Source organism: Gobio gobio (assembly GCF_949357685.1).
Source record: "Gobio gobio genome assembly, chromosome: 6".
Classification (NCBI taxonomy): domain Eukaryota; kingdom Metazoa; phylum Chordata; class Actinopteri; order Cypriniformes; family Gobionidae; genus Gobio; species Gobio gobio.
Genome location: NC_137102.1, coordinates 59,140,670 through 59,167,429, shown reverse-complemented (window position 1 = coordinate 59,167,429; position 26,760 = coordinate 59,140,670). Strand labels below are relative to the sequence as shown.

The 26,760-nt window shown below is 39.0% G+C and overlaps 1 protein-coding gene across 2 annotated transcripts; it reads left to right on the top strand.

The window, feature by feature from the left end:
• The first annotated feature begins 311 nt into the window (after positions 1-311).
• On the top strand, positions 312-25,808 carry cers4b (ceramide synthase 4b). Of its 2 annotated transcripts, none has more exons than XM_079819692.1 (11): positions 312-726; positions 2,794-2,964; positions 5,174-5,291; positions 7,911-8,029; positions 8,345-8,402; positions 13,344-13,394; positions 16,854-16,946; positions 19,144-19,272; positions 23,251-23,357; positions 23,551-23,707; positions 25,191-25,808. In XM_079819692.1, exons 2-11 carry the CDS (start codon positions 2,795-2,797, stop codon positions 25,398-25,400), a joined length of 1,212 nt encoding a protein of 403 aa, XP_079675818.1. In that variant the 5' UTR covers positions 312-726; position 2,794; the 3' UTR covers positions 25,401-25,808. The 2 variants fall into 2 exon arrangements, with proteins under 2 accessions (XP_079675818.1, XP_079675819.1); XM_079819693.1 differs by having other exon boundaries at positions 355-433; positions 25,191-25,807.
• The last annotated feature ends 952 nt before the right edge of the window (positions 25,809-26,760 follow it).

Genomic DNA, 26,760 nt, shown 5'->3' with positions numbered 1-26,760 from the left:
CGTGGTCGATGTAAAACGCGCGTTTTGTTCGAAACACTACTGAGGGGACGATGCCTGAAACAAACAAACGGTCACAATTGTATTTTATCAACCACAATGAAAAAGAAACAATGTTTTTATGACATAAGGACAAAATTATAATCACAATCTGGCGCTAAACAACAGTATTCTTGCTTCCCTTAACGTGTGTAATATAATGAGAGAAACGAATAACTGAATCAGCAGTCAAGCGAGCAGTTCAAAAGAACCGAATCGCCTAAACGAGTCGCATTATCAGCTGGACCAATAGGCGACTCGACACACCCACAGACAGACTCCAGTCTCTCGTAAAGAGCAGACGGTCTCACTTTTATCAGACAGACAGCGTTTATTCTGCACATATCTGAAGATATAGGAGGATATACCGAAACAAAAAGATTCTCTTTTTTATTGGGTATTTATTTCTAAATAATTTAGCGCAGCGCTACCAAGGGCAGGCTCAAGAGAATGTGGTTTGATATTTTTTAGTGTTGTATTTTGCGAATGTGATTTTATTATGAGCAATATTCTGGATGCAAATCTCAATGGGAATTAATTTGCGTAAAATCCGCTGATCAGAAACTGCGCACATCATCACACACACACACACACACACACACACACACACACACACACACACACACACACACACACATCACAGCCATCCTTCAGCGGGAAACCCGGCAGGGACTCAGAGGACACGAGCAGGTCTGGGACATTTTCCTACAGATTTGATGCTTTTGCAATGCCTGATGTTATGAATGTGTGTGTGTGTGTGTGTGTGTGTGTGTGTGTGTGTGTGTGTGTGTGTGTGTGTGTGTGTGTGTGTGTGTGTGTGTGTGTGTGTGTGTGTGTGTGTGTGTGTGTGTGTGTGTGTGTGTGTGTGTGTGGGGGCATGTTTTCGTGAAATATCAGGACACAAATGTGTATAATGACATGGGTATTACAAAAAGAGGGTGAAATATGAGGACGTTCCCCATGTCCTCACTTTTCAAAATGCTTATAAATCACACAGAACAAGTTTTTTTTCACAGAAAGTGAACTGCACAGTCTCCTGTGAGGGTTAGGTTTAGGGGCAGGGGCAGTGTGTGTGTGTGTGTGTGTGTGTGTGATGGGTAGGTTTAGGGGCAGTGTAAGGGGATAGAAAATACGGTTTGTACAGTATAAAAACCATTACGCCTATGGAATGTCCTCACATTTCACAAAAACAAACATGTGTGTGTGTGTGTGTGTGTGTGTGTGTGTGTGTGTGTGTGTGTGTGTGTGTGTGTGTGTGTGTGTGTGTGTGTGTGTGTGTGTGTGTGTCAGATATCAGCTGTCATCTGTCGGTCAGGTGATGCTTCAGGCAGGCGTGCAATGAAAACATTCACTACATATGAAAGATAATCTTTATCTGATGGACGTGATGATTTCTCTTATGGCACATCATCAGATGCATGTGTTTGTGTTGTCTGACATACCATAACTGTCTCAGACTGATTTTGTTTATGATTTTTTAAGGCTGTCAGAGTTGTGTGCACTTATTAAATATATGTAACACGTTCAAAATCACTACATTTGATATTTTATGATTTCTAAAGGCTTATCACAAAACAAGACATTATTTGCAATATTTGGCATAATTTTTCTCATGAGTTCTTGATTTAAAAAAAAAAATCTTTGTGAAACACACACACACATTCACACATAATCACCCGTATACACAAACACACAAAAACTCGCACACACACATTGATTTGTTTGATTATTATAATAGTAATATGTTTTATTGATTTTTTAAAAATTATTTGTATTAAGTAATAAAAAAATATATATATGTTGAATAATACAATTACTGTTTTTAATATTATTATTATTAAATACTCATTTTATATTTTACAGTACAATATTACTTTTTTAATTTATTTAATGATTTGTTAGATTTATTTTTATAATTTTATAATAATTATGTATTTTTATAGATTTTTTAAATGAAGTAGTAATAAAATAAAAATATTATTTTGAATACACACACACCGCCCCTGCCCCTAAACCTACCCATCACACACACACACACACACACACACACACACACACACACACACACACACACACACACACACACACACACACACACACACACACACACACACACACACACACACACACACACACACACACACACACACACACACACACACACACACACACACATACACACACACACTGCCCCTAAACCTACCCATCACAGGAGACTGTGCAGTTCACTTTCTGTGAAAAAAAAACTCATTCTGTGATTTATAAGCATTTTGAAAAGTGAGGACATGGGTAACGTCCTCATATTTCACCCTCTTTTTGTAATACCCATGTCATTATACACATTTGTGTCCTGATATTTCACAAAAACATTCGCACACACACACACACACACACACACACACACACTCACTCACTCACTCACACACATATATATATCAGCACAAATCAGGATTTAAAATATCGCAGACAAAAATACAGCATGAAACATTATCATGTGCGTCGATTGTCTTATTGTAAGCATTTATAGTTAATACATAAAGTATAGAGAGATTGGAGTAATCCGCCTCAATCTCAGTGAAATGATTTCTGACCAATCAGTGCTTATCCAGCAGCAATCATGCATGATTTACTAAGGTGCTGATGGAAATGCTCTGGTCGGAGCTGGAGTGGAACATGAATATGGTAGTGATTGTGTGTAATGCTCCTGTTGGATGAGGAGCTGATCTGTCATTGCTTGTGTTGTCTGGACTCCTGAAGGATGGAGCTGGTCAGTCAGTGGCTGTGGAAGCAGGAATACTGGCTTCCTCCGGGAATCAGCTGGGAGGACATGGAGAAGATGGAGGGCTCTCAGCGTCCTCTGCCCCGGGATCTGCTCCTGGCTCTGCCTCTCGCTGTGGGATTCATCCTGCTTCGTTACGCCTTTGAGAGGTGACTGATGACTTTATCCATGTCCTTTGACAAGGTTCGGCCTCAATTCATCTCAGAATATCATATACAATATGAAAAGTACCTTGACAACATCCTGTTTTTTGGACGTTCTTAGAGCAGGGATGTGATTTTTCCACATTTTTATACATTTCCATATTTTCCAACCTAAAGTATGACCCCATTATGATTATTATCTCGAAATACTTATTTTTTATTTTATAGTACAATATTACTATTTCAATAGTAATATATTTTTTATTGATTTGTTTTGTTTTAAATTAAGTAATAAAAAATAAAAACAATATTTTGAATAAATATAATGATAATAATAATAATAAAAGTATTATTATTGTTATTAATAATATTATTATTAATAATTATTAAATACCCATTTTATATTTTACAATATAATATTACTTTCTTTCATTTCTTTATTGATTTGTTTGTTTTTTAAATTAAGTAATAAGAAAATAAAACTATTATTTTGAATAATATTACATGAATTACTATTATTAATAATACTATTAAATACTCATTTAATATCTGACAGTACACTATTACTTTCTTTAACTTCTTTATTGGTTTGTTTAATTTTTATAATTTAAATAATAATAAAATAAATATTATTTTGAATAATAACAATACAATTATTATTATTAAATACTCATTTTACATTTTATAGTTCAGTGTTTCTTTCTTTAATTTCTATATTGATTTTCTATAGTTTGATTTTTAAAATTAAGTAATAATAAAATAAAAACTTTTATTTATATTATTATTAAATACCCATTTTATATTTTACAGTACAATATTACTTTCTTGAATTTCTTTATTGGTTTGTTTGATTTAAAAAAAAAATTATAATAGTAGTTGATTTTTAATTGAGTAATAATACAATTAAATATTATTTTAGATAATAAAAACACCAATAATAAAATTACTATTATAATTGATAAAAACTAATTTTATATTTTACAGTACAATGTTACTTTCTTTAATTTTTTATTGATGTCTGATTTTTATTATTTAAATAGTAATAACATAAAAATATTATTTTGAATAATAATAACAATAATAAATTACTATTATTATTATTAAATACTCACTTTATATTTTATAGCACAATATTACTATTGCAATAGTACTATATTATTTTATAGATTTTTTTTAATTAAGTAATAATAAAATAAAATTTTTATTTTGAATAATACAATTAATATTATTATAATTATTAAATACTCACTTTATTTTTTATAGTACAATATTACTTTAATTAATTTATGAATTTTTATCATTTAAATAATATTATTTTGAATAATAATTATAAGAATAATACAATTACTGTTGTTATTATTATTATGAAATGCTCATTTTATATTTTACAGTACAATATTACTATTGCAATACTTTCTTTATTGATTAGATTTTTAAAATTTAAATAAAAATAAAATATTATTTTGAATAATATTTTCGCAACCACATAGCAACTCCCTGGCAACCACCCCAAACACCCAAACATCACCGATGCTGGAGGATTTAGCATGAGTACACACAATAACGTGTGTAAAAGTTTGTGGTGTGTGAAAGAGTTTGTTAGTTGAAGTAATTCCACCGCCTTGAATATTTACTACGCATGCTTGAATCTGTTCTGCTGTATCTCCGCATGAAATCAGTCTTTTTGTTTAGTTTTGCACGTTCGGCGTCTGCTGTGGTGTAACTTTACACTCTGTCTGCCTGGAACAGGTGTGTGTATGTGTGTGTGTGTGTGTGTGTGTGTGTGTGTGCCCGAGGGAGCAGCTGACAGGTAGTGTGCTATAGGAGGGGAGGGGACGCTGTATCAACAAACAGCAGCAGGCAGACGCAGAGCATGTGTGTGAGTGTGTGTGTGTGTGTGTGTGTGTGTGTCGTTGCTGCAGCAGCTGATCGCCATAGCGACACAAAGAGTCTGACATGTCAGCTTATGCGGTGACCCCTCTGACCCATGTTTGATCTCGGATCATCTTTCCATTGTCCAACCAGTGCAAACACATGAAAGAGTATTTATATAGGTAATATTACACATAAACAATAATCATAACACACTCCTCCTGAGCTCCTGGACAATGAAAGAGCAAACCTGTGAGCAATAAATATTCTTTTATTTTGCACAGTTTAATTAAAGACACAGATGAGATGTCCTGTGTCCTTTACTTCCTGTCTCTCGTTGCAGATGTGTGGCGGTTCCTCTCAGCAGAGCTTTAGGAGTGAAAGATCAAGTTCGTTTGAAAGTCACTCCTGCCCCACATTTGGAAGCATTTTACACTAAAAACAGCAGACAGCCTACACAGGTGAGCGCACACACACTCACACACTCACACACTCACACACTAACACACTCACACACACACATACACACACTCACACACTCACACACACACACACACTCACACACACACACACACACTCACACACACACACACACACACACACACGTTTGTTTTTGTGAAATGTGAGGACATTCCATAGGCGTAATGGTTTTTATACCGTACAAACCGTATTTTCTATCCCCTTACACTGCCCCTAAACCTACCCATCACACACACACACACACACACACACACACACACACACTGCCCCTGCCCCTAAACCTAACCCTCACAGAAGACTGTGCAGTTCACTTTCTGTGAAAAAAACCTTGTTCTGTGTGATTTATAAGCATTTTGAAAAGTGAGGACATGGGGAACGTCCTCATATTTCACCCTCTTTTTGTAATACCCATGTCATTATACACATTTGTGTCCTGATATTTCACAAAAACATGCCCACACACACACACACACACACACACACACACACACACACACACACACACACACACACACACACACACACACACACACACACACACGCACAGACTCTCACTCTCACTCACACACACTCTCACAAACACACTCACACACTCTCTCTCTCTCACACACACACACACACACACACACACACACACACACACACACACACACACACACACACACACACACACACACACACACACACACACACACACACACACACACACACACACACACACACACACACACACACACACACACACACACACATTAATTTACAGTAAGGGTATACTATAAACTTTTGTTGTTTACACCACTATTGTTTTAAGCTTTTTTATTTATGTTTCATGCATTATATATAGTTTTTCTTTCTTTTGGTAATGCGTTGCAGTGCTTTGAGTATTAGAAAGGTGCACTGCATAATACAATTATTATTATTATTATGAAGCTAATTGTACATTTTGGCATTATCAGCATCAGTCTATAAACATCTGCACTCGGCTGACTGACAGATGTCCTTCGTTAGTATTTAAGAAACATTATTTTATTTATTAATCATTTTTCATTCACAAATATATATTGATAACACCGATGTGAGTCTACAAACACGTCTGACAGATCTTTCTCCAACAGTTGTTGTTTTGCATCTTACTTTCCTGGAAAAAACCCATAATTTGCAAATGAGTGTGTATGTGTGTAACCACATGTGGGAAGAGAGGGGATGTGTTTTAACAGACACACAAATAATCCATAACCAGGCTGTGGATTATCTTTATTATTCCCTGATGAATGAAACATGATTCAAATAATGACACTGTAAAAATGGCCTAATTGGATTGGTTATTCAAGTCAAAAATATGATTTAATATGACTGAATCAGGCAGACTGAAACAAAAGGTCAGTGAGGTGTAACATATGCTTCATCTGATGAAATCCAATTCATATTCACCTCACATTCAGTGCTATAAAGGCAGTCAGGAAAGGAAATATAGATGTATATTTCATACTGTAAGAGGAAGCTGCCCGTAAGCAAACTGATATTGTTGACATTGATTTTGTACGTGGACTCATTGTGCTCCCTATAAAGGGACCGAGGGCATGTCTTTCTGGAGTTAACTTCCATCTTTTCAGATCTAGTTGAGGTGGAACTACTTTTCTTGGCGGATGAATTTCTTGTTATAATTGACATAATTGTTATTTGTGAGTTTGCTCAATGTAAACAGGCTCGACAGTCTGTGATATAACGTTATGTATAATTTTTACACGGAAATCATTTGTCAAATTATGCAGATAAAATAGAATTCAAAATAAAGAAGAAACAATTCAAATTCCCGTTACAACCAATCAAAAAGGACACAATTCTCAAAGTGATATGTCTATTTTGGGTATTTTTTCATAGGGATGTCTGCAATTTGCTAATACATTTTGTATGATGTTGGGAATGTCACAAATGTATCTTCTTGATGGATATGTCGTTTTAAGTAAGGAATAATTGATGGCGAGCCGTTGGATTATTATAAAATAATGCACGCCGGAGTCCTGATGCGGCCACAGCACAAAGCATTATTTCTAATTATTATTATTATTATTATTTCTCACTTATACTGCACACACCTCAAAACATTTCAGATGATTTATTTCAAGACATTTATCAGGTTTTTTTCTGGTGCTCAGTATAGATTTTTTTTGTTTCAATGAATTAAATGTACTTTATTTTAGGGCCCTTTCACACCTACTTTGTTTGGTCCGGATTTTCTGACTTTTCATATATATAATTAATTAAATAAAATAAAATAATAATTAAATTAAATTAAATTAAATTAAATTAAATTAAATTAAATTAAATTAAATTAAATTAAATTAAATTAAATTAAATTAAATTAAATTAAATTAAATTAAATTAAATTAAATTAAATTAAATTATTTATTTTATTTGCTGATTCCGTCACGCGTGTTGTAAGCCTGAGGAAGGTCGATTGACTAAAACGTAGCTGATAAAAGTTCATAATGATGCAAGTTTGAGTAGTGTGTGGCATTATATATAGATATAAGAGTTAACTTGGACTATTTTGGTTCAATCCCACATAATTCCTGATGTTATTGCATTGATCCTTCTAGAATGGGATCTGCAGTCTGGTTAACCAGTGCAACCTGACTCGGAGACAAGTAGAGACCTGGTTCCGGAACCGCAGAAACCAGGACCGACCCAGCAACAGTAAGAAGTTTTGTGAGGCCAGGTAAGATCTCTTCAGGTATGTGCTTTTAATAATAATATCACAATCAGTAACACTATTTAGTTTCGCTTTAGAAAACCACGTACTGTAGCTTTAAGGAACCCAGCAACCAAAACACTGATCTGAGGATTTAAAAACTCATAAGAACTATAAAACAGTCAGTCTTTGTAATATGCCAGGTATATTTTTTTTTGTCAAAATGGCACACCCCTAATGCACAGTATTGATTTGTATTTCTTCAGGTCTTAAAAAGCCTTAAATTTCACTTTAAGTACATGATAATGAATCTGTGTTTTTCTTTATCTTTTGTTTCCCTAGCTGGAGATTTGTGTTCTACCTGGTTGCTTTCGCCGCGGGATTTGCATCTTTAATTAATGTGAGTCGTCGTTTGAAGCTTCATTCCCACGTGAACCCAAGTGTGTCTTGGGGTTGGTGTCTTTTGAGTCACTGACTAATTACGGTTATAATCCCTAGTTAAAGTCCTAACAAGAGAAGCCTTTAAAGTTCCACTGAAGTGCCTTGAAACACACAGCGTTATTCAATGTGTTGATATCATTTCCACTGAAACAGGAATGCAGGGCGGGGCATATCGAAAAGCTCCTCCCCTTTTTAAAACAGCCAATAGCGTTTAGTTTATATCATAACACGGCCAGAGGTCTGAACCGTTCCCTATCCCCTATATAGTGCACTGTCTGATCGTTCCCCATCCCCTATATAGTGCACTGTCTGATCGTTCCCCATCCCCTATATAGAGCACTGTCTGATCGTTCCCCATCCCCTATATAGTGTACTGTCTGATCGTTCCCCATCCTCTATATAGTGCACTGTCTGATCGTTCCCCATCCCCTATATAGAGCACTGTCTGATCGTTCCCCATCCCCTATATAGTGTACTGTCTGATCGTTCCCCATCCCCTATATAGTGCACTGTCTGATCGTTCCCCATCCCCTATATAGTGCACTGTCTGATCGTTCCCCATCCCCTATGTAGAGCACTGTCTGATCGTTCCCCATCCCCTATATAGAGCACTGTCTGATCGTTCCCCATCCCCTATATAGTGTACTGTCTGATCGTTCCCCATCCCCTATATAGTGCACTGTCTGATCGTTCCCCATCCCCTATATAGTGCACTGTCTGATCGTTCCCCATCCCCTATGTAGAGCACTGTCTGATCGTTCCCCATCCCCTATATAGAGCACTGTCTGATCGTTCCCCATCCCCTATATAGTGCACTGTCTGATCGTTCCCCATCCCCTATATAGAGCACTGTCTGATCGTTCCCCATCCCCTATATATCCCCTATGTAGAGCACTGTCTGATCGTTCCCCATCCCCTATATAGAGCACTGTCTGATCGTTCCCCATCCCCTATATAGTGCACTGTCTGATCGTTCCCCATCCCCTATGTAGAGCACTGTCTGATCGTTCCCTATCCCCTATATAGTGCACTGTCTGATCGTTCCCCATCCCCTATATAGTGCACTGTCTGATCGTTCCCCATCCCCTATATAGAGCACTCTCTGATCGTTCCCCATCCCCTATATAGTGTACTGTCTGATCGTTCCCCATCTCCTATATAGTGCACTGTCTGATCGTTCCCCATCCCCTATATAGTGCACTGTCTGATCGTTCCCCATCCCCTATGTAGAGCACTGTCTGATCGTTCCCCATCCCCTATATAGAGCACTGTCTGATCGTTCCCCATCCCCTATATAGTGCACTGTCTGATCGTTCCCCATCCCCTATGTAGAGCACTGTCTGATCGTTCCCTATCCCCTATATAGTGCACTGTCTGATTGTTCCCCATCCCCTATATAGTGCACTGTCTGATCGTTCCCCATCCCCTATATAGTGCACTGTCTGATCGTTCCCCATCTCCTATGTAGTGCACTGTCTGATCGTTCCCCATCTCCTATGTAGTGCACTGTCTGATCGTTCCCCATCTCCTTTGTAGTGCACTGTCTGATCGTTCCCCATCCCCTATATAGTGCACTGTCTGATCATTCCCTATCCCCTATATAGTGCACTGTCTGATCGTTCCCCATCTCCTATGTAGTGCACTGTCTGATCGTTCCCCATCCCCTATATAGTGCACTGTCTGATCGTTCCCCATCCCCTATATAGTGCACTGTCTGATCATTCCCTATCCCCTATATAGTGCACTGTCTGATCGTTCCCCATCTCCTATGTAGTGCACTGTCTGATCGTTCCCCATCTCCTATGTAGTGCACTGTCTGATCGTTCCCCATCCCCTATATAGAGCACTGTCTGATCGTTTCCCATCCCCTATGTAGTGCACTGTCTGATCGTTCCCCATCCCCTATATAGAGCACTGTCTGATCGTTCCCCATCCCCTATATAGAGCACTGTCTGATCGTTCCCCATCTCCTATGTAGTGCACTGTCTGATCGTTCCCCATCCCCTATGTAGTGCACTGTCTGATCGTTCCCCATCCCCTATATAGTGCACTGTCTGATCGTTCCCCATCCCCTATATAGAGCACTGTCTGATCGTTCCCCATCCCCTATATAGTGTACTGTCTGATCGTTCCCCATCCCCTATATAGAGCACTGTCTGATCGTTCCTCTTCCCCTATATAGAGCACTGTCTAATCGTTCCCCATCCCCTATATAGTGCTGTCTGATCGTTCCTCTTCCCCTATATAGAGCACTGTCTGATCGTTCCCCATCCCCTATATAGTGCTGTCTGATCGTTCCCCATCCCCTATATAGTGCACTGTCTGATCGTTCCCCATCCCCTATATAGAGCACTGTCTGATCGTTCCCCATCCCCTATATAGAGCACTGTCTGATCGTTCCCCATCCCCTATATAGTGCACTGTCTGATCGTTCCTCTTCCCCTATATAGAGCACTGTCTGATCGTTCCCCATCCCCTATATAGTGCTGTCTGATCGTTCCCCATCCCCTATATAGAGCACTGTCTGATCGTTCCTCTTCCCCTATATAGTGCTGTCTGATCGTTCCTCTTCCCCTATATAGAGCACTGTCTGATCGTTCCCCATCCCCTATATAGAGCACTGTCTGATCGTTCCTCTTCCCCTATGTAGAGCACTGTCTGATCGTTCCCCATCCCCTATATAGTGCACTGTCTGATCGTTCCTCTTCCCCTATGTAGAGCACTGTCTGATCGTTCCCCATCCCCTATATAGAGCACTGTCTGATCGTTCATCTTCCCCTATATAGTGCACTGTCTGATCGTTCCTCTTCTCCTATATAGAGAACTGTCTGATCGTTCCCCATCCCCTATATAGTGCTGTCTGATCGTTCCCCATCCCCTATATAGTGCACTGTCTGATCGTTCCCCATCCCCTATATAGAGCACTGTCTGATCGTTCCCCATCCCCTATATAGAGCACTGTCTGATCGTTCCCCATCCCCTATATAGTGCTGTCTGATCGTTCCTCTTCCCCTATATAGAGCACTGTCTGATCGTTCCCCATCCCCTATATAGTGCTGTCTGATCGTTCCCCATCCCCTATATAGTGCACTGTCTGATCGTTCCCCATCCCCTATATAGAGCACTGTCTGATCGTTCCCCATCCCCTATATAGAGCACTGTCTGATCGTTCCCCATCCCCTATATAGTGCACTGTCTGATCGTTCCTCTTCCCCTATATAGAGCACTGTCTGATCGTTCCCCATCCCCTATATAGTGCTGTCTGATCGTTCCCCATCCCCTATATAGAGCACTGTCTGATCGTTCCTCTTCCCCTATATAGTGCTGTCTGATCGTTCCTCTTCCCCTATATAGAGCACTGTCTGATCGTTCCCCATCCCCTATATAGAGCACTGTCTGATCGTTCCTCTTCCCCTATATAGAGCACTGTCTGATCGTTCCCTATCCCCTATATAGTGCACTGTCTGATCGTTCCCCATCCCCTATATAGAGCACTGTCTGATCGTTCCCCATCCCCTATATAGAGCACTGTCTGATCGTTCCCCATCCCCTATATAGAGCACTGCCTGATCGTTCCCTATCCCCTATATAGAGCACAGTCTGATCGTTCCCCATCCCCTATATAGAGCACTGTCTGATCGTTCCCCATCCCCTATATAGAGCACTGTCTGATCGTTCCCCATCCCCTATATAGAGCACTGCCTGATCGTTCCCTATCCCCTATATAGTGCACTGTCTGATCGTTCCTCTTCCCCTATATAGTGCACTGTCTGATCGTTCCCCATCCCCTATATAGTGCACTGTCTGATCGTTCCCCATCCCCTATATAGAGCACTGTCTGATCGTTCCCCATCCCCTATATAGAGCACTGTCTGATCGTTCCCCATCCCCTATATAGAGCACTGTCTGATCGTTCCCCATCCCCTATATAGAGCACTGTCTGATCGTTCCTCTTCCCCTATATAGAGCACAGTCTGATCGTTCCCCATCCCCTATATAGAGCACTGTCTGATCGTTCCCCATCCCCTATATAGAGCACTGTCTGATCGTTCCCCATCCCCTATATAGAGCACTGCCTGATCGTTCCCCATCCCCTATATAGAGCACTGTCTGATCGTTCCCCATCCCCTATATAGTGCACTGTCTGATCGTTCCCCATCCCCTATATAGAGCACTGTCTGATCGTTCCCCATCCCCTATATAGAGCACTGTCCGATCGTTCCCCATCCCCTATATAGAGCACTGTCTGATCGTTCCCCATCCCCTATATAGTGCACTGTCTGATCGTTCCCCCTGCCCTATATAGAGCACTGTCTGATCGTTCCTCTTCCCCTATATAGTGCACTGTCTGATCGTTCCCCCTCCCCTATATAGAGCACTGTCTGATCGTTCCCTATCCCCTATATAGTGCACTGTGCCGTTCACCAATATATAAAATGTGTGAACAAGTGAGCGATTTTAGCCGCAGCTTCAGCGTCTGTTTATAGTAGGGGGGCGGGGCTTCATATTATACAGAGCATTTGATTGGACAATTTGAGTGATGTCATCAAAATCATTGGTCCCTATTGGTGGAAGTGAGAGACTGTATTTTTTGAATGCTAATATCTTCTAAATGTGAATTTTGTCATTGTTTTGAAGCGCACTAGCTTATAGATAACAGTGAGGTGAACATATTCATACTAAATGGCTTTTTCAGAATGACCTGCATTAAATCAACAAGAACAAGCTTCAGCTTTGCTGTTTTGAACGCATGTTTTTCTGAAACACAACACTGGCCCTGGGGTATAGTTTTCTCTGTGTGACTGCTCTTCTGTTGTCAGGCGGTTAAAGGGGGCAGTTTTATTGTTGGCTTTTAGCGGTGTTTGTCTGATAGCGACTGCCGTGTTCCTCTTCCTCATAGACGCCCTGGTTCTGGGAGCAGAGAGAGTGCTGGAGAGGATTCCCTCAACAGGTGAGCTCACCTCTCAATCACACCTGTCACAACAAACACGCATTGCCTATATGTGATAGCAAAGCATACAAGATATACAGAGACTATGGCTGCATTCGAAATCACATACTTGCCTACTACACCGATCAGGCATAACATTATGACTAATATTGTGTTGGTCCCCGTTTTGCTGACCCGTCGAGGCATGGACTCCTGAAGGTGTGCTGTGGTATCTGGCACCAAGATGTTAGCAGCAGATCCTTTAAGTCCTATAAGTTGTGAGGTGGGGTCTCCATGTATCGGACTTTGTTCAGCACATCCCACAGATGCTGGATTGGATTGAGATCTGGGGAATTTGGAGGCCAAGTCAACGCCTCAAACTCATTGTTGTGCTCCTCAAACCATTCCTGAAGCATTTGTGCTCTGTGGCGGCGCATTATCTGCTGAAAGAGCCACAGCCAGCAGGGAATACCGTTTCCAAAGGCTGGACATGGGCTCAACAATGCTTAGGTAGGTGGGACGTGTCAAAGTAACATCCACATGATGGAGGACCCAAGGTTTCCCAGCAGAACATTCGCTCCCCACATGCATCAATGAGCCTCGGCCGCCCATGACCCTGTGGCCGGTTCTCCACTGGTCCTTCATGACCCTGTGGCCGGTTCTCCACTGGTCCTTCATGACCCTGTGGCCGGTTCTCCACTGGTCCTCCATGACCCTGTGGCCGGTTCTCCACTGGTCCTTCATGACCCTGTGGCCGGTTCTCCACTGGTCCTTCATGACCCTGTGGCCGGTTCTCCACTGGTCCTCCATGACCCTGTGGCCGGTTCTCCACTGGTCCTTCATGACCCTGTGGCCGGTTCTCCACTGGTCCTTCATGACCCTGTGGCCGGTTCTCCACTGGTCCTCCATGACCCTGTGGCCGGTTCTCCACTGGTCCTCCATGACCCTGTGGCCGGTTCTCCACTGGTCCTTCATGACCCTGTGGCCGGTTCTCCACTGGTCCTCCATGACCCTGTGGCCGGTTCTCCACTGGTCCTCCATGACCCTGTGGCCGGTTCTCCACTGGTCCTTCATGACCCTGTGGCCGGTTCTTCACTGGTCCTCCATGACCCTGTGGCCGGTTCTCCACTGGTCCTCCATGACCCTGTGGCCGGTTCTCCACTGGTCCTCCATGACCCTGTGGCCGGTTCTCCACTGGTCCTCCATGACCCTGTGGCCGGTTCTCCACTGGTCCTTCATGACCCTGTGGCCGGTTCTTCACTGGTCCTTCATGACCCTGTGGCCGGTTCTTCACTGGTCCTCCATGACCCTGTGGCCGGTTCTCCACTGGTCCTTCATGACCCTGTGGCCGGTTCTCCACTGGTCCTCCATGACCCTGTGGCCGGTTCTCCACTGGTCCTTCATGACCCTGCGGCCGGTTCTCCACTGGTCCTTCATGACCCTGTGGCCGGTTCTCCACTGGTCCTTCTTGACCCTGCGGCCGGTTCTCCACTGGTCCTTCATGACCCTGTGGCCGGTTCTCCACTGGTCCTTCATGACCCTGTGGCCGGTTCTCCACTGGTCCTTCTTGACCCTGCGGCCGGTTCTCCACTGGTCCTTCATGACCCTGCGGCCGGTTCTCCACTGGTCCTCCATGACCCTGTGGCCGGTTCTCCACTGGTCCTTCTTGACCCTGCGGCCGGTTCTCCACTGGTCCTTCATGACCCTGCGGCCGGTTCTCCACTGGTCCTCCATGACCCTGTGGCCGGTTCTCCACTGGTCCTTCATGACCCTGCGGCCGGTTCTCCACTGGTCCTCCATGACCCTGTGGCCGGTTCTCCACTGGTCCTTCATGACCCTGTGGCCGGTTCTCCACTGGTCCTCCATGACCCTGTGGCCGGTTCTCCACTGGTCCTCCATGACCCTGTGGCCGGTTCTCCACTGGTCCTCCATGACCCTGTGGCCGGTTCTCCACTGGTCCTCCATGACCCTGTGGCCGGTTCTCCACTGGTCCTTCCTTGGAGCACTTTTGATAGAGACTGACCACTGCAGACCGGGAACACCCAACAAGAGCTGCAGTTTTGCTCTGACCCGTCACAATCTGGCCCAAACTCGCTCAAATCCTTACGCTTGCCCATTTTTCCTGCTTCTAACACATCAACTCTGAGGACAAAATGTTTACTTGCTGCCTAATATATCCCACCCACTAACAGAGATCATCAGTGTTATTCACTTCACCTGGTCATAATGTTATGACTGATCGTGTATATAGTACTTTTATTCATGCATTACTTTGATCACAGGAATAAATTACACTTTACTATATAGTCACATAGAGAACATCTTTTTAAAATTGCAATAATACTCCACAGTATGATAAATATGAGCCTGTATGAGTCATATCTCAGAACATTATAATTTCATAACTACTTTTTATTTGTATATCATTTGAACTTGAAAGTTTTAGTAATTTGTTGTTTTAGTCTTTTTATATATATAAATATATATTTTTTTATTAAAATTTTAGCTTTAGTCATTATACTTCAAGTTAAATGAAATTAAATAGAGAAATAAAAAGTAAAATTTTTAAATAATTAATTTTATTTCAGTTGACCTTTATTTTTATTTCAAGTAACAAAAAATGCACATTTTTACTAGGGAATAAAAAATTCTCAGAATTGCAAGTTTATATCTCGCAAATTGGACTTTATAACTTGCATTTGCGAGATTATATCTCACAATTCTGAGAAATAAAGTCAGAACAAATGAAGTTTTATATCCTGCAATTCAGAATTGCGACTTGTAGAGCCCCATGAAATCCATTTGATTTATTCTCCAATTCCATTTTTTCTTTAAAAAAAAAATTTGAATGGTTAAATTACATTTTAGTAATCAAAAAACATGTCTAATTAACTGAAACCATGAAACATAAACAATTTATTAAAAGTTTTACAAAAATGACATGTTTAGGGCCCTATGAAATACGTTTATATTTGACCAAATATCAAAAAGCATGTCTAATTAATTGAATTCAAAACAACAATTATTTTGTTCCCAATTTTTTTTTTTTTTTTTTTTTTTTTTTTTTGTATTTAAACATTTCTGCCAATCAAGTGAAGCCCTAAAACATTAATTTAATTCATCTTTTAATCATATGAAATTAAACAAATTTTTGTCAAACAAAGTGCTGCACAACAGACCTTTACTGTTAAAATGAAAACATATGAAATATGTTTAATAACGTATTATTACAAGTGTTGGTATTATCACATTGAGACATAGCTGAATTCTGCTGTCACAATTTCTTCAAGTTAAACCAAATGTTTATTTTATTGACAGACCTTTCCGTGTTTTATGATATGATGGTAGTTTTTCTCCAATGAAACGGTAAAATGCTGATGAAGTTCCTCATACAGTGAGACGACAGCAGCCTTCATTCCCTGGTTCAGAGGTGATGCCTGTGATCTGTCCGTGTGTGTGTGTGTGTGTGTGTTTCTGTAGCCGGTGCAGGACCTTCACTACTGGTACTACATGCTTGAGCTGGGCTTCTACTGGTCTCTGCTGCTCTGTGTGTCTGTGGACGTCAAGAGAAAAGTAAGATCTCACAGTGGAGTTCATTTGCTTTCTGAACGTCAGGTCAGAGTTTCTCTTTTGAAGCGAATGTCCTTTTAAAGATGCTCAATTATTTACTGTGCCAGCTGCTCACCTGCCAGTTAACAAAATATATATAACAATAATATTCAGTTTAATATTTTAGGCAAGATTCTATTTTCATAAAAAATTCCTGCATGTAATTAGCGCTGAAATCCTTTTGTAATTGTTTACATTTCCAAGGATCAGCATTCTGCCCTAAAAGTGATCGGGCAGATCAAACCGTAAGTCGTAGAGAGTTGAAACTTTGAGGGATGGTAGTCCTCACACCGTCTACAACGACACCAATGCTCGTCCCAATCGGCCTGACGGGGGCGCTACAGCGGTCAAAAGTACATAATGGCTCATAACTCCAAAACCGTTCACCACAGGCTCAAGTGTCTTATATTTTTGGGTATTTTGGATTTTTGAAAAACCTACTTTTGCAAACTAGTTTTTAGGTTTTTGGCCAGATTGGAACCAAACCAGTGCAGCAAGAGTCAATAATTATCAAAAAAAGTTTACATTTCGATTCCAAAACGTCAAAATGTTTAAAGTGGGCGGAGCCACTTTTACTAAAATGTCTATAACTCGTGAACGGAAGGAGATATTTTTACCAAACTTGGCACACCTACACTCTAAAAAAAAAAAAGGTTCTATATGGCACCAAAAATGGTTCTTGGCTCGTAATCATAGGGGAACCTTTTTTAGTGCTATATAGCACCAATTTTGGTGCTTCAGTGGTGCTTCAGTGGTGCTTCAGAGGTTCTTCATGCTGTGTTTAAATGGCAAATCCCATGAAATGGCTGAAATGGCCTATGATTTTCATAGAACTTCACAAAAGTTGTTGTGCACATGCATCACATGATTCTAAACAAGTCTGCTAACTTTTATGGAGATCGGCCCATAGGTGGCGCTATAACTGATAAAAAAGGTGTAAAAATGCTTTATATGGCAAACCCCATGAAATGGCTGAAAATTGCCCTCTTTCTGTCTAATTTGCGAAGAACTCCACAAAATTTGGTGTGCACATGTAGCACATGATTCTAAAGAAGTGTGCAAACTTTTATGGAGATCGGCCCATAGGCGGCGCTATAACTGATAAAACGGTGTAAAATGCTGCAAATGGCAAATCCCATAAAATGGTTGAAAATGGTCTATGATTTGCATAGAACTTCACAAAAGTTGTTGTGCACATGTATCACATGATTCTAAAGAAGTCTGCAAACTTTTATGGAGATCGGCCCATAGGTGGCGTTATAACTGATAAAAAGGTGTAAAAATGCTTTAAATGGCAAACCCCATGAAATGGCTGAAAATTGCCCTCTTTCTGTCTAATTTGCGAAGAAATTCACAAAATTTGGTGTGCACATGTATCACATGATTCTAAAGAAGTGAGCAAACTTTTATGGAGATCGGCCAATAGGTGGCGCTATAACCGATAAAACGGTGTAAAATGCTGTGTTTAAATGGCAAATCCCATGAAATGGCTAAAAAAGGCCCTCTTTCTGTCTAATTTGTTGTGCACATGCGTCACATGATTCTAAAGAAGCGCGCAAACTTTTATGGACATCGCACCATAGCTGGCGCTTTAACTGTTACAAATGTGAAAAAAGCATAAAAAATTGTCCATCTATGATCTAAGTTATTACAGGCTTGCTACAACATAATACCATTTTACGCATATGCTTAAAGGCCTCAAAGCGCTTAAACCCTGTTAATTGCTATATTTAATTTCTGTAATTTCATCTATAATTCCATGTTGACCCGTCTCTTAAACCTACCCATGCCACTAAACCTGTTCCTAACCTCACCCGTTTCCACCTCAACAGCAGCTCAAGTGCTGTGCTATACAACATGAACACAATAAGCACATTGTTCTTAGTAATAGTAGTTAAGGACGCCTAATATAACCGATATTTGTAATATACAATGTCAGGCAAAAGTTTGGACGCTTGATTTTAAAAACCTTCTGATCTAAAGGCTTCTGCCTGAAATCATAGAGCGTTTATGTGTGATTTGAGTGTGTCAACACGTCATCTATTGTCTATGGATTTGTCACTTTGACTGCTTCAGGTTACGTTTCCTGTCAGTACCGCCCAGCGTGATATCAATGACTCTTTTGTCTTTCTGTGCTAATCTGGAACATGTTCTGTTTTAGGATTTCAAAGAACAGATCGTCCACCACTTTGCCACTATTTTCTTGCTGGGTTTCTCGTATTGCTCCAACTACATTCGGATCGGCACCCTGGTGATGCTCGTCCACGACTCCTCAGATTTCCTCCTCGAGGTACGAGCTCAACCGCAGAGTCACGTGTGTTTATGGTCAAAGACAATGAGACACAAAACTCCCCAATGATTTCACTTTTATTTCCTGTTTAACCCTCTTGTGCTGTTCGCGTGTCGGTCAAAACTGCAAAAAGAACAAAAAACAAAATTCGGTCAAAAATGACCAAACAACACAAGAGGGTCACACCATTTGCTTTGCTTTGGTTTTATGAAATATTATGTTTTCAGTATATAGAGTAATTTGGAGTTTATGTGCTTTCAGTACACTGTAAATTCAATTTCACTTTAAAAAAATAGGAAATTATTTTTGCAAAGCAAACTTAAAGGGAAAACTGTAAATGGGAAGTTTAGAAAGCGAGTAAATGAAGTAACAAATATCAAGTTAGTTTAATGTGTTACTTAACCCTCATCCCTCCCTCACACTGTGTAACAAATCCTTCAAAATGACCCAAAGCCCTAAAATTATACTTGTTTTTTTTTTGTCCAAAAAGCTTATTTCATTTAATTTTGATATTTTTTCTATTTTTAATGCAAACTTTTGGAGATTTGTTTTGTTATTTTTTACATTTATCTACCTTTAAATGACTAGATTTTATCAATAAATAATGAATAAATAAAAATTTAAGTACATTCTTTCAACTTAAATTCAAAATAACTCACAATTTCATGTATAATCCTTTTAAAGGTGCACTATGTAACATTTTTGCAGTAAAATATCCAAACACCACTAGGCCAGTGTTATATATTTTGTTCAGTCGAGTACTTACAATATCCCAAATGTTTCCAACTATTTGTAAATCATGAGAAATTGCTATTTTAACCAATGAACCGGGACGTGTGAGGGGCGTCATCAAGCCACGCCTTTATTTTGAATAGGCGACCTCTAGCAGACGGAAAAGTTACATAGTGCAGCTTTAATCCAGCTCAGAAAGTCTCACATTGGGTGTCTTTGCCGACCTCTTGTGGAAAAATGATAATATAACATGATATTTCACAGGATATTTATATGTCCTTATAGCTCTATATGGAGCAGATGAGCTGTTCCGCTGGGTCCTAAAGTCAGTTTCTCCTCAGAATGCTTTCAGATAAACATGTAGACATTATACAATCATTTTTTGGTAACGTTTTAGCATTTTTTGTTTGAATTTTGAGCATTTTTTAGGTTTTTCTATGTGTACTGAAGCATTCCTCACATTCATTACTAAGGGGGTCAAATTGACCCACAAGTGAAGGATTTGTTGCTTTCTTAAATTTCAACCACAAAACTCCTCGATTTCAGACATTTTTGTGTTTATCCATGGTTCAAGTGCAACAAAAGTCCAAGGGTCTTGGGCACTCCGATGAACACTCATTTAAAAAACTCAAAATGACCTGAAGGAAGGATGAGGGAAGATGACTTTATTAACAGTGTTATTTTTTTGTTCTGCAAACATCCTAAATTATGTTATTCTCTCCATTGTGATCTATGGAGACTGTGTGAAATCATTTTCCACATTTTCTTCAAGTAAAGTCAAAGTCCTTTCTGTAGTTTAACTAGGACTATACGTCAGGCAATTCCTAGCTAACCAAAATATGCTCTAAGAATGTTTTGCTGATGTTCCAATTAAAGTTATGAAAACATAATTTCTGAATGTTCTCTGAAAGTTCAAAGCGTCCAGTTTTTTAATGTTTAAAAACATTCTTGGTTACATGAACATTCTATTTTATCATTCTTTAAAGGTGCCCTGCCACACTAAACCGTATATATTAGGTAAAAATATATAAGGGTCCCTATGTGTTTGTGTTATGTTGGTCAGACTGACGTGGTGTTGCCTGAGCTCATTACTATTCATGAGCTCGTCTGGTTGAGACCGCACACACAGAATTCGTCTAGCTCAGTGACAGTTTTTGAACACAGCAATGATGGCTGAATGTCATCCTCACCTAAAGGATTATTAGGAACACCTGTTCAATTTCTCATTAATGCAATTATCTAATCAACCAATCACATGGCAGTTGCTTCAATGCATTTAGGGGTGTGGTCCTGGTCAAGACAATCTCCTGAACTCCAAACTGAATGTCAGAATGGGAAAGAAAGGTGATTTAAGCAATTTTGAGCGTGGCATGGTTGTTGGTGCCAGACGGGCCGGTCTGAGTATTTCACAATCTGCTCAGTTACTGGGATTTTCACGCACAACCATTTCTAGGGTTTACAAAGAATGGTGTGAAAAGGGAAAAACATCCAGTATGCGGCAGTCCTGTGGGCGAAAATGCCTTGTTGATGCTAGAGGTCAGAGGAGAATGGGCCGACTGATTCAAGCTGATAGAAGAGCAACTTTGACTGAAATAACCACTCGTTACAACCGAGGTATGCAGCAAAGCATTTGTGAAGCCACAACACACACAACCTTGAGGCGGATGGGCTACAACAGCAGAAGACCCCACCGGGTACCACTCATCTCCACTACAAATAGGAAAAAGAGGCGACAATTTGCACAAGCTCACCAAAATTGGACAGTTGAAGACAGGAAAAATGTTGCCTGGTCTGATGAGTCTTGATTTCTGTTGAGACATTCAGATGGTAGAGTCAGAATTTGGCGTAAACAGAATGAGAACATGGATCCATCATGCCTTGTTACCACTGTGCAGGCTGGTGGTGGTGGTGTAATGGTGTGGGGGATGTTTTCTTGGCACACTTTAGGCCCCTTAGTGCCAATTGGGCATGGTTTAAATGCCACGGCCTACCTGAGCATTGTTTCTGACCATGTCCATCCCTTTATGAGCACCATGTCCCCATCCTCTGATGGCTACTTCCAGCAGGATAATGCACCGTCACAAAGCTCCAATCATTTCAAATTGGTTTCTTGAACATGACAATGAGTTCACTGAACTAAAATGGCCCCCACAGTCACCAGATCTCAACCCAATAGAGCATCTTTGGGATGTGGTGGAACGGGAGCTTCGTGCCCTGGATGTGCATCCCACAAATCTCCATCAACTGCAGATGCTCTCCTATCAATATGGGCTAACATTTCTAAAGAATGCTTTCAGCACCTTGTTGAATCAATGCCACGTAGAATTAAGGCAGTTCTGAAGGCGAAAGGGGTCAAACACAGTATTAGTGTGTGTTCCTAATAATCCTTTAGGTGAGTGTATATACAAAGTTAAAAACAACCCAAGTTGGGTTGAAAATGGACTAACCCAGCAATTGGGTTGTTTTAACCCAGTGAATGGGTTGTTTAACCCAGCAGTTGGTTAAATGTTTGCTTAAAACTACCCAATCGCTGGGTTAAATTTTAGTCCATTTTCAACCCAACTAGGGTTGTTTTTAACCCAGCATTTTTTAGAGTGTATATATATATGGCTATATACCTGAAAAAGCCATTTCTACAGTGATTCCAGTCGATAGTAAACAAAGTTCCTCTACTTGTCAATAATATTGTTCTGCAGAGCCACAGTTTAACCCCAGCAATTTTTCCCCACTTCTGTCCTGTCCTGAAACTCGGATCTAATTGCTACTGTTGCTTCTGCTGTTATTTTTTGCATATGCTGTTGCTCGCAGGCCTTCAGGCTCCTTTACTGAAATATGAACACTTTAATCTTTTGAGTTTTCCCTTTAAAAAACGTACAATTCAAAGTTAAAAAATATTAAAAACTGGACGCTTTGAACTGTTAGCCAGTTCTGAGAAGTTTGAAATGGTCAACTGCACTGTAAATTGAACATTTTCTAGTGACCGATCACATTTAAATTTTTCAGTTGGCCAAATTGAATTTCTGTGAATTGATGCAATTTAATTCACAGAAATTCAATTTGGCCAACTAAAAAATGTAGATGTGATCGGTCACTAGAAGATTTTCAATTGGAGACCTGATTTTTTTTTTACAGTGTGTTTATTTTGTAATAATACAAATAATACGACTCTTTTATTAATAAAACTATGCTTTAGTGTTGTTGAACAGTAGTTTGGTGTAGCTCAACATCTCTCTGCTTTTTCCTCAGTCTGCCAAGATGTTCAACTATGCCGGTTGGAAGAAAACCTGCGATTCATTGTTTGTGATTTTTGCGGCTGTATTCCTGGTCACACGCCTGCTCGTGTTTCCGAGCAAGTAAGAACTTTAAAACATGACGAATCGGATAACATCTTCTCACGTTACCGTTTTAAACACTTTTAACACAATAACGTCACATGATCTTCAATTAGATTATTTCCTCAGTTAGTCGGTGTGTGTGTGTGAGGTATCATGTTTCTCTTAGTGTTTAATCATGTGTGTGTGTGTGTGTGTGTTTTCTCTCCTGTAGGATCATCTACACCACTCTGGTTTTGTCTATGGAGGTGTTTGAGCCCTTTATGGGATATTATTTCTTTAATGCGCTGCTGCTGGTGCTTCAGGCGCTGCACGTTTACTGGGCTTATCTCATCCTGAGGATGATCTATAAGTTCCTCTTCTTAGGGAAAGTAAGTCAATCCATCACATCTGCATCCTCCTAGTCACACTTAAAATGTCTGAAGAGCATAGCAGTGTTATTTTAGTATTATTTATAACTAGGTAACACTTTACAATAATAGTAAATGTTGAAATTATCATTAAGGATTGATTCAGGAATATTGTTCATTGTTAAGGAATGTTAACAAATGGAACCAGCATTTATTAATATTATGAATTATGAATTTTTTGTTTGTTTTAGTCATTTTGTTTTGTGCTTTTGTGTTTTTTACATTTATATTGAGCTTTAAATGATTTTTATTTCAGTTTTTGTTTTAGTTTATTCATTAAATTTTTTAAGTAATATTTTTCCTATTTATATATTTTTATTTTTTCATGTGTTTACTTACTGAATTTATTTTAGTTATAATATATATATATATATATTAGTAGTGTTATTTTAGTATTATTTGTATACTTTTATTTTATTTATTAATATTGGTAATATTACAATATTATTTAATTTTAGTTTAGGTGTTTTTGTCTTTTTAAATAATTTTTACATTTCTATTCATCTTTAATTTATTTTGATTTCAGTTTTTGTTTTAGTAATTTTTGTTCTTCAACTTAGTTATTTCAAGTAGTGCAACATTTATAAATATTAATTACATTTTTTAAGTTAAAGTTTTTTTTCAGATTTTTTTTACTTTTTTACTTTTAGTTTATAATAACACATAAGTAACAAAATAAATATTTAACTCTACTATATATATATATATATATATATATATATATATATATATATATATATATATATATATATATATATATATATATATATATATATATATATATATATATATATATATATATATATATATACATACATATTTATTTATTTTAGTATTATTGATACACTTTTATGGTATTTATAATATAATGAATAACCTCATGAATAATCTTTAATTTTCATATTTTCAGTTGTCATTTTAATTTTAATTTAAGTTTTAGTAATTTTATTTTGTGCTTTAGTCAAATACATTTTTTACGTTTCTATTTAACTTTAATTTATTTTGATTTGGTTTTTGTGTTAGTCATTTTTTTACTTAAACTTATTTAATTTAAGTTAAAAAATAAAATAAATACATTTAATTTTATTTCAGGTGTTTACAATTTATACAGTTTATAACAATACATAGGTAAAATATATATATATATATATATATATATATATATATATATATATATATATATATATATATACTCAAATTATTTTATTATTTTTTCATTTATTTTGATTTCAGTTTTTGCTTTAGTCATTATGTACTTATTTATTTCACTTAGTGCAACATTTCTAAATAGTACAATTTCAGTTTAAACGTCACTTTTCCTTGCTCATTTTATTAACGGATGTCAAAAGCGTTATATATTGTGATAAATTGTTGATATATTGGTGAATTCAACAAACATCAGAAGTCCTTTAACCCTTTAATCTCACTGTGACCTCTTCAACAGCTGGACAAGGACGAACGCAGCGATGTGGAGAGTGACCCAGAGGAGGAAGAGAATGAAGAAGAGGAAGAGGAAGAGGAAGACCAGTCATCCTGGAGGAAGAGGAAGGTGGTGCTGGACTCCAGGCTGGCCATGCTCAGCTCCAGCTGCGTCCTCAATAACCTGACCAATCAGAAAGCGGACGCTAACAGAAGACTTCCTAAAGCCAGATAGCCTGGAGATCTGTCACTCATCTGACACTGAAGAACTCTGTAATCTCATCCACACTGATAACACAGGGTTTCTGAGGGAGAGGGAGATTACTGAATGTATTTCTGTTTCTACACCTCATAATAATGCTATGAAGAGAAGAATACCTGCTGATATATGCACTTAGTCCACAACAGATCAGCAGTCTCTGATCAATGCCTGCAGATGACTTTAAACACTGTATTAATTATGAAAACACTCATAATCTGAAACGGATGATTTGCTTTGTAAATAGAGCTGTAGAATATCACTGTGGAATATGTTTCCATGTAGAATATAAAGAAATATATTGTGGAATATCTCACTTTGTCTTTTGATATTTACTAGTGCACAAACATAAAAATATGATGAATAAACAAATATAAATTAGTGCTGGTAAATCGATTCATTGTATCCGACACAAAAGTTTGTTTATTTAGTTTATGTGTGTACAGATGTGTGTGTACAGATGTGTGTGTGTGTGTGTGTGTGTGTACAGATGTCTGTGTGTGTGTGTGTACAGATGTGTGTATAATTGTGTGTGTGTGTGTGTGTGTGTGTGTGTGTGTGCAGATGTGTGTGTGTGTGTGTGTGTACAGATGTGTGTATGTACATATATGTGTGTGTGTGTGTGTGTGTGTGTACAGATATGTGTGTGTGTGTGTGTGTGTGTGTGTGTGTGTGTGTGTGTATGTACAGATAAATGTGTGTGTGTGTGTGTGTGTGTGTGTGTGTGAACATGTGTGTGTCTACATGTCTGTGTGTGTGTGTGTGTGTGTGTGTACAGATGTGTGTGTGTGTGTGTGTACGTGTGTGTGTGTACGTACGTGTGTGTGTGTACATATGTGTGTGTGTGTGTGTGTGTGTGTACAGATGTGTGTGTGTGTGTGTGTGTGTGTGTGAACATGTGTGTGTCTACATGTCTGTGTGTGTGTGTGTGTGTGTGTGTGTGTGTGTGTGTGTGTGTGTGTGTGTGTGTGTGTGTGTGTGTGTGTGTGTGTGTGTGTGTGTGTGTGTACAGATGTGTGTGTGTACGTGTGTGTGTGTGTGTGTGTGTGTGTGTGTGTGTGTGTGTGTGTGTGTGTGTGTGTGTGTGTGTGTGTGTGTGTGTGTGAACGTGTGTGTGTGTGTGTGTGTGTGTGTGTGTGTGAACGTGTGTGTGTGTGTGTGTGTGTGTGTGTGTGTGTCAGTGTGTGTGATTTAACAGTAGTAATATAAATGTTTTTGTAGTTTTAACGTTCCTCTATTTTGACTGACCAAATACCTGACATTATTATTAAATATTCTTAATTTTATACATTGAATTAAAACTTATGTTTATGTCCTTTTTATATTTATTATTATT

What these genes read in the sequence shown, in the direction of transcription:
- cers4b (XM_079819692.1), top strand. Translation starts at nt 2,795, where the DNA reads ATGGAGCTGGTCAGTCAGTGGCTGTGGAAGCAGGAATACTGGCTTCCT. An exon ending in ACAGCAGACAGCCTACACAG is followed by an intron (nt 5,292 to 7,910) that starts GTGAGCGCACAC and finishes TGATCCTTCTAG; the next exon opens with AATGGGATCTGCAGTCTGGT. An exon ending in GGAGAGGATTCCCTCAACAG is followed by an intron (nt 13,395 to 16,853) that starts GTGAGCTCACCT and finishes GTGTTTCTGTAG; the next exon opens with CCGGTGCAGGACCTTCACTA.